The sequence below is a fragment of the Trachymyrmex cornetzi genome, unplaced genomic scaffold, assembly GCF_001594075.2.
Source record: "Trachymyrmex cornetzi isolate Tcor2-1 unplaced genomic scaffold, Tcor1.1 scaffold92, whole genome shotgun sequence".
Classification (NCBI taxonomy): domain Eukaryota; kingdom Metazoa; phylum Arthropoda; class Insecta; order Hymenoptera; family Formicidae; genus Trachymyrmex; species Trachymyrmex cornetzi.
In genome coordinates, this window is record NW_017300267.1 from 1975963 (window position 1) to 1985315 (window position 9353).

At 33.3% G+C, this 9353-nt stretch overlaps 1 protein-coding gene across 2 annotated transcripts; it reads left to right on the forward strand.

The window, feature by feature from the left end:
* Nucleotides 1–210: 210 nt before the first annotated feature.
* Nucleotides 211–6649, forward strand: LOC108769639 (GDNF-inducible zinc finger protein 1). 2 transcript variants are annotated; one of them, XM_018520727.1, is made up of 6 exons: nucleotides 211–587; nucleotides 1498–1938; nucleotides 2031–2133; nucleotides 3577–3970; nucleotides 5845–6271; nucleotides 6391–6649. In XM_018520727.1, exons 1-6 carry the CDS (start codon nucleotides 408–410, stop codon nucleotides 6601–6603), a joined length of 1758 nt encoding a protein of 585 aa, XP_018376229.1. In that variant the 5' UTR covers nucleotides 211–407; the 3' UTR covers nucleotides 6604–6649. The 2 variants fall into 2 exon arrangements, with proteins under 2 accessions (XP_018376229.1, XP_018376228.1); XM_018520726.1 differs by lacking the exon at nucleotides 3577–3970 and having other exon boundaries at nucleotides 216–587; nucleotides 5862–6271.
* The last annotated feature ends 2704 nt before the right edge of the window (nucleotides 6650–9353 follow it).

The following is a 9353-nucleotide window of genomic DNA, read 5'->3' on the forward strand; positions in this document are numbered from 1 at the left end:
GTCCTACATGTGTATTGCGGTAACATATCAAGATAAAAGATTGCAAGAATTATATCTAATGAGCTATTCCGGTAAAGATGCATTTAATAATTTATTCCGTACGGCAAGGCGTAACGTACCAGAATACAGAACGCTGAAGCGTTTCAGGACATTTCGAAGTTGGCGCGCGAGCACGAGCCAATACTCGACGGAGTGCGGACGGCCATGCTGCTCGGCCGTGGTGAGTGTGGTGTTCTCCCTACAGTTCCGACTCCGGCGATGTTTGTGCGTACCTGGCACGACTACGATCCCACTGCCGCGCTCGCCGTCTCTGTCGTCGCGTGAGAAGGTTCCGCGGACCAGGACACTACCGCACGGTGCGACAGCGTCCCGACAATACGAGCGTGCCCGTCCGATCTCAGCGCGACATGTCAAGTCAAATATGTCTAAAGTGGAACAGTTTTCTCAGCAATATCGCCACCAGCTTCGAGAGCCTATGGGAGGAAGAGGGCCTGGTGGACGTGACTCTCGCGAGTGACGGACAGTGTCTCACTGCGCACAAGGTGATACTCTCGGCCAGCAGTCCCTTCTTCAAGAAGGTCTTCCAGGTAAGCGACCGTCAAGGTCGTCCTCCTCGTGATCATCCCTGAACGTATCCCTGAGCGTTACGACGAGACCAGTCATCCTTGGGATGCTTCTTCGTTGCTCCGGAACTTGTCCTCGCGTCGCACGCGTGTTGTCATACTCTCGACAATTGGCGGGTAAAACGACGTGTTTGTCAGCTGTCGCGTATAGCCTTCGGAGCACTCTTGCATCGAGGTTAGAAGACTATTACCGCGACTATTATCGAGATAAACCTAACGATTATTGAATACACGCGGCTATTAGCTATTTGGCTCTGTGCCTCTTTAAGTGGAACAATTTTCTCGCTTATCTCGATTTTTGTCAGCGAATGGTAATGTATCTCTTCCTTTCTCGTTCCTGATGTTTTATGATAAATTGTCAATAATAGATTTAAAACTTGCTGTAACACAAAATTTTAGTATTTACGAATTTTATTTATATTTCATTTTTCCTTTGTGAAAATAATAATAAAGTAGCTCTGATTAAAGAAAAGAATTATTCAATTATTATATAGTAAAAAAAAGGAGCAATTCTTGAGTATTTCTTTCTACTAATTGAATCAATATAAAATAATGTTTTTATATTTTACATACATACATGTTTTTTATATTTCTCAAATTTTATAAGTATTTCTTATATATATTATATATTACTAATTTAATAAACAATACTATATATTTCTAATACATTTCTCTTAGAAAATTGCTTATTTGTTTATGATAAAGTTAAATTAGTTAATTAATGAATTTAAAGAAAAATAACAAGCAGATGGTTTATTGATTAAAAAATTTAAAGAAATGACAAATCTGATAAGTACAAATTCGATTGATTAATTAATGATATGTAATATAATAATTTGAATAATAATAACCGTTTTATTCTTTTATTTTGTAGACAAACCCATGCCAGCATCCAGTAATAATACTTCAGGATGTACACTTTAGCGAATTGGAGGCACTATTAATATTTATATATAAAGGAGAGGTAAATATTGAGCAAAAGAATTTACCAGCACTCTTAAAAGCAGCAGAGACATTACAAATCCGGGGCTTGTCTGGTGGAGATATTTTTGCAAAGGAGTCTTACAAACGATTAGCTGAGCTAGAACAAGCTGTGGCTGAAGAAGTACCGCTGAATAAGGAAGAGGTACCTAAAAAGAAACAGAAAATTAGCAAACAACAGAATAACTCTATCTTGGAAAAAGCACTAACACCTAAAATATCGCAATCGGAAAATACAAATGAATCCGCTGCCAGCGATCAAAGTGGGAAAGATGGAGAGTACATGTTACCAGAAACGTTACCTAATCCAGTATATCATCGATTGGAGATGAAAGTTAGTTCAGAAAATAAGATAATGATAAAACAATTGTACGTCACATATAGTGGCGTGTATAAAATATAGCATTCAAACCAAACCCATTTCAGATAGAACCATTGGAAGTGACGGTAGACGATCTCCAGAAACAATCTCCGTTAGATAAGGATCCAGCAGAAAGGCTAGATACAGGACAAGCAGATGGGAATCAAGGTTAGTGCCACATATAAACTAATCAGATTTTTACTATTTTATGCAATTTAGTGTATGCATTATATAGCAGTTGTATAAATAGCTAGTTCTTATATATTACATTTTATGTCTTTCTGTGTTAAAAAACCATGTATTACTCTATTCACTAAATGAAACACTGAGTCTTCTTTCTTTGCGTTTTCGCTGCTGTATTGTTGCTAATGTCTTCGTTTTTTATATTAAGTATAAACTCGTTAAATTAGCTTTTTGAAGCTATAACTTGCATACATAAACCTATTCATTTTGAAGAAATTATACCTTATATTTTTTAGTTAAAGATTTTTTAAGATATTTAAAGATTGTATTTTTCACTTTTTTTAAAAATTTAATTGTGTTTAATGCATAATTGCAAAAACTAAAATTACACTTTAATATATTTTTTACGATGTTAGCACTAAAAAAAGTGTTCTTAAATTTGTTAAACATTCTATAATTGAAAAAAGTAATTTTTTCTCTTAATAATTCTCTGAATTTATAAATTAGTCTATTTAATACGTATATTATGATTTTTATTAGTAATTGAATATGTTAAATTTGATAGATATATGAGATATTATTAATCTATATGCAAAAAAGAGTTTTATTGAAATAATAAGTTTTAATCTAATGCAGATATATAATTACATTTTTCTTTTTCGGAAATCAAATATGAGCTATCATTTTAGCATATATGTATTATTTCATCTATTATTAAAAATCTATTATTTTCATTATCGCATATAATTAATATTACCACATGCACAAATGCTGTATACATTTGTATACACAGTTTCATTGTCTTTGCGTATGCCGGCGGCTACTGTAGTATCAAAGCTTTTTCTTTGGTACTGCAGATCGTAGCTTTTTCGAATATTCTGTTCGCTTTCACCGCATATTCTGTTCTGCTCGTTTTGGCGCGCCACATTTTCTTAATTTGCTGTGCTGCAATGGCTCCGTGTGATGAAGTAGAGACAAAGATTGCGTGCACGAGTAAAGAGAACTCTATCGAAAAGACAATGAGAGCGACGTAATTGGTGCAAATGGTAAATGTCCCCGTAGCTCATTGCATTGTAGCAAAAGTATTTCGCGGAATATTTGATACGGAAGTATATCGTTATTTCAAAGCGCATTTGATTTGTAATGACTGCAATTTATGTAAAAACTGATAGTAATTATTACGACTTTAATTTCTGTAATTCAGAGATTTTATGAGAATGAAGCCGGTTTCGGCATTACGCTTCGATCGGCGGGGGCATAAGCGTATGTGCGTGCATGCGTGAGCAGTGCATACGTGAGATGGAAGATGCGTGATCCGTCCTTCATTATAGCCTTTAATGTACACTCGCTCGCATTTTCTTTGTGCGCGTAATTCACGTGTGTGGAGCAGTCCGTGTCTAAAGCGCGCTGTGCTGATATGTGTGGCAGGGTCTGGGAACAGTCCTGCTGAAGACATTTCCGGTTTATCTGGCTTGTCCGGGCTAAGTGGATTCTCGGATGTCAAACCGCTGCTTTACTCGTATCAGCATCTACCTTATGCCGATCTCCTACCAAGTCCGGACATAATCTCAACCTGGGCGTCATCCCGACCGATGGATCATTTGGCCTGCGACCTCATGAAAATCCTCTTTACGCCGGAAGAGAGGATCCTCTGCAATGTCAATGGCAAGATGGGCAAGCAACAGTTCGATAGTAACAAGATACATTTAATTCGGGAAGTTCTCTTGCACTTTAGCGGCATACCGCCTAACAGCCTCGAATGGGAGGAGGCTTGGAAGAATTGCGTAACCAAAATCGACACTAGTAATAGAGGCTTGAAAAGGTATTTGTTTCAGAGACGATCGGTCTACACTCAATGACTAGGGCGTTTTAGGTCAGGGGTCAAACGGAAACGTTTCCACTGGCTGGAATAGGATCGTTCTTGTAAACCCGTCACCCCGTTCGTTCTCACACAAGCGTCGTAGGACAACTCGTTCCTCGCTTGTTCCTCTTTGGTATGAGCTTTCGCGCTTTATATTTAGGACACTGTAAAAAAAAAAAAACAATTGATGTAAGTAGACAGTAAGATTCACGCGCGTGTAGCATGTAGCTAGGGGAAGAAGAGACGGATGGTCCAGTTGACATGGTTAAAATCGCGGATTTAAAGTGCAATAGAGTTGGAACGTGCACTCACCGGTCCGCGGTGACGTTTCTAGGCTATAGATTTCGGGGTGACAGGGTGATTAGAAAGAGCATTATAGACGCGATCGAATTATTTATACGCTTCAGGTTCGCCACTCGGCGTGATGGGTGGCGGACAATCGAATAATTCTAAGCCTTCCTCGTAGTTTCTGTTTAACTTTCACTTTATCAAGGGAAATTCTGAAATAATTTGTTTGATAATTTGTTTGATCTCTTCTCTCATGCCACATTTTTTACACTCGCACATCGCGTGTTTAAAGAATCTCCCCGCTTCTCTCACGATGCGTTCACGAGTAAGGTCGATTATTCATCCACCTGTGTATTTTTATTTCACGTATAGCACCTTAAATAACATTCCTTCTTACTTTTTAGTTACAATTCATGTGAGAATTCGCTTTTACAGTAAAACGCGGTACGATGTTATTAAAAAGTTGGCGTATATCGGAGAGACACGCGAGTCTCTCTTTCTCTCTTGCACTCGATATACACATCACGTACTCGCTCACACGCATTACCGATACATGGACAAGATGCGCGTGTATATATGCATTCATTATGCGAAATTGTATGGTATATACACGGACGTGCATACGTGGCACGCGTATCCAGTTAAGAGATATACGTATGGTATATGTATGTACATATATGTACAAGGATACGTTTTGGTCGTGTTGATCACGTGCGTGCGTGAACGTGCTGCACGACCACGGCAGCTGTGTGTACACTTAAAAAAAAAAAAGAAAAACCGTAGCTCTTACAACAAGAATAGTGATTTAAGACATGCTTGTAGAGTATTTAAATCGCAGCATAGGTGCATTCAGCATGCACCACGAACTATTAGAGTCTACGTTGCGAATTTACGTGTGATTTCTATCGCACGTCCTTTTCTCGAGACTCGCGCGAAAGTGTTCTTTGATCTCTGTTTTACTTGTAAAGTCGTGTTTTTTTTTGTTTCGGTTGCGCGGTACGAGCGTTGATCATTGGAGCACACCGACAGCTTCGAAACGATATTATTTAAATCAATATTATTGTAGACAAGACAAACGACTGGTCGCAAATAAACATATTTTACATTTTTAATTGTCTTCTTATTTCTGATATATTTATTATATATTCCTTTGTTCATCGTGCAGATTTATAAAAAGATAAGCTATGCGTTTTATAGTATATTTAGTATAATAATTTTCTTAGATCTATATCTTTAGTATAATAATTTTCTTAGTTTGCAAATGACTTAAATATTTTTCATATACTTAACATTATAAATATCATTTCAAGTTACAATAGAATTGAGAATAATAGTAGCGAATAAATAATATTATTTAAAACGAAAAAAAAATAATATATACTTGTAAACACTATTTCTCTATTTTTATATTGTAAGTAGAAAAGCATCAAGTCAAGGAATTACTATTGAGTATATTATACTATTATATCTCATTGTGTGTGATTATTGTGTCCAACATTTAATTTACACATTAAATTTCGCTTATAAAGAAACAATTCAAATGGTAGACTGAAATTCTTTACAGGATCGTCGAAGCCACTTGTGACAATAATAGCCGAAGCTCGTCACACTTCGCCAGAGCCAAAAACGCACAGGAGAGATTTCCTCGCAATTGAACGAAGCACGTTGTGGAATGTCTCGAAAACGGAGGATCCATTATCCGATGATTTACCGAATTATTCTCGTGCTGATCAATCGTTAGATCAACCGGAATCCTCGAATTTTCTGGGACACAATTCTGGAGTTTTGCAACCCAGTTTTTCCGTTGTCGAATCCTACAATACAGATACATCAGAGACTTTTAAAGGACCAACATATCCACCGTTTCCTTGTCCTTTTTGTGATAGGGCATATACGAGTTGGGGCTTCCGTAGAAGGCACATAAAAGCTGTGCACACTATTTCTCCATCTCTTAATTGCAAATGGTGTTTACAAGTGAGTTTGTAGAATTGCTTAATCAATTTTAAAATAAAAAGCAAGTTAAATTATATGTCACATTTGCATTTATACGACGGGTAAGATTTGATTTTTATAATTATTCTATACATGTATAGATTCTCCCTACGCACGCAGCTTGGAGACGACATGTGATATCAGCGCATAATTTATCAGCCAGTGACGCACACAATGGTCTCTTAATTTTGGAAGAAGCACATATGGTCCTGCAAATAGCGCGTCCTACCAAATTGGATACATTGGTTAACATTATTAAGCAAAGTTCACAACAAAACTGTGATCATGATAATACTCAGCCTGATAAAGATTAGGTAATAATTATCACAGTTTAAATTTTTGTATATCAAGAAATTATTCCTAATCTTTTAATAAAATTTATATCGTTGATGACCAGGGATGGGCATGTATTTGAAATACTTTTATTTAAAACACACTATTTGCAATACAAGTATATTTTGTATTTTTTATTTTAGCGGATCGAAAGTATTACGTATTTTGTATTTACAATCGAAAGATTGAAAGCTTTTTGTATCTTGTAATTCAAATAATAAGATTGATTATCAATTTTGGTATTTGAAATACAAAATACTTTCATAATCTTTTTTGTAATTAATACTAAAATATAAAATACAAAATACTTTTATATGCCATGAAATACAAAATACAAAATATTTTCATGTACTCTGAACAAATACAAAATACAAAATATAATTGTCTTACCAATACTGTTTTTCAAATAAAAGTATTTCAAATACATGCCCATCTCTATTGATGACACCGTCGTGTTCGAAGCAAATGCAAATTTATGTTTTTATACTTAAAAATTGTAAATGATTATATAAATATAAAATATATTTTTAAATAACAATAATCAAAATTAATTGAATTAAAGACTCCTTACGTTAAATACAAAATTACAATAATTAATCAAGTACAATATTAATGGCTGTACAGAGTCAAACGCTGTTTTCAATGCGTCAATTATGAACAAATATATCTTTGATACAAAAAATTCGAACGTTTCAGTTCCATTATTTGGACCATCATCAGCGATAATATAATATACAAAATGCTACCTAATGTTGGAGAGAATGGTGTTGAAACGCAATAATATTAATATATTATTCTCTTATTTGCCAACAGAGATAAGTTCATCACTTGGTGGAGTGAAGGTGTAATACGATTATTTTAAAACCTTGGAAGTATGTTTGTGAAATATATAAAACAATAGAATTCAATCAACACTTCAAAGGAAATTATTTAAAAAAAAAAACATTAAACGAGCTTACCTCTGCTGACCGACAAAAACACAATTCCATAATTACAATTATAAATGTCATGATGTGTTTAACTGACAATTTCGTCGTTATAGTGTCAGTAACTGACGACACCTAACAATGTAATGAAGACTGTTAATATTAAACGATATATATAAAATAAGCTTTAGGTCAAATTATATTCAGTTACCGACACTATAACGACGAAATTGTCAGTTAAACACGTTATAACATTTATAATTGTAATTATGGAATTCTATTTTTGTCGACCAGCAGAGGTAAGCTCGTTTAATAATGTTTTTTTTTTTAATAATTTCCTTTGAAGGATACTGATTGGATTCTATTGTGTTACATATTTCACAGACATACTTCCAAGGTTTTAAAATAATCGTATTACACCTTCACTCCACCAAGTGATGAACTTATCTCTGTTGGCAAATAAGAGGACAATATATATTTATATTATTGCGTTTCAACACCATTCTATCCAACATTAGGTTTCATTTTGTATATTATATTATCGCTGATGATAGCCCAAATAATGGGACCGAAACGTTCGAATTTTTTGCATTAAAGATATATTTGTTCATAATTGACGCACCGAAAACAGCGTTTGACTCTGTATAGCTATTAATATTGTACTTGATTAATTATTGTAATTACATATTTTTAATATACATAATGTATATATAATAATTATACATATATGTTACTTCGAGATTTATACGTATATTTTATCTATGATCGTGAATGTAAATTACATTATTTGTTATGTTTTGTATCAGGTTGCCATCAATTTATTTTTAGCTATTTTGTCAAAAAATAATCTAAATATTGTGTGTTTATAAGATTGAATATACTATAAAAACATGACGAGCTAACATATATTTCTATATGAACTACTGTGATGGATAAACATATATTACCAAACATTTCTAAATATTGTTTAAAAATGTTTAGTAATATATATGATTTTTTTTATTTATAGATGTTACATATTTAAGAAAAATTGTTATGTGTGGCTAGTATGCTAATATGTATATGAATACATATATTCCGAATTCAAATTTTACAACATAATGATAACGTGGAAAAAAAATGTTTTTTTATGTTGTATACTTTGATATTTATTGAAAATTATAGTTATGATAACATAATTATAATAGTGTAAGATTTTTTGTGGAGATCTATGATATGAATTTTACATTCTGTTTATTATTGTAACTGTATTGTTACTCTTTTCATTAACCAGATTTTATAATTAACTATGTTGGATCTTGTATTATATTTAACAGCAATGAACAAATTAGAATATTATTATATTTGTTTTTCTTAATAGAAGAATAATTATTACCTTCATGTAAATCATCAAATATTTATACATCTTTTCATGAACACATTATGCGCGTAACTAGTATTATTATAAATGTATAATATGCTATTTATAATTTGAATTATTTATTTTGAGTTATTGATATTGATGAATACCATTTAATAGATGTTTGTGTATTGATAGAGAAATAATCATTAACTTTTTGCAATAAATTAATTGCAAAAACGCGCATATTTTTAATTTTTTGTTGTTGCAGTTATTTAATTAACAATTTGTTATAAACGACTTTATTGCGCATTACAGATTTATGCTTTTATATCTAGCAATTACAAATTGAAATTATATATTGATTATTAGATGTAATCGAAAATTTTACGAGAAATTGATTGTATTTTAATCTCTACTAAATTTTAATTTGACAACCTTTTTTCTTTTCCAGATTAGCCGTAAC

What these genes read in the sequence shown, in the direction of transcription:
- LOC108769639 (XM_018520727.1), top strand. Translation starts at nt 408, where the DNA reads ATGTCAAGTCAAATATGTCTAAAGTGGAACAGTTTTCTCAGCAATATC. An exon ending in ATCATCGATTGGAGATGAAA is followed by an intron (nt 1,939 to 2,030) that starts GTTAGTTCAGAA and finishes AACCCATTTCAG; the next exon opens with ATAGAACCATTGGAAGTGAC. An exon ending in AGTAATAGAGGCTTGAAAAG is followed by an intron (nt 3,971 to 5,844) that starts GTATTTGTTTCA and finishes TTCAAATGGTAG; the next exon opens with ACTGAAATTCTTTACAGGAT.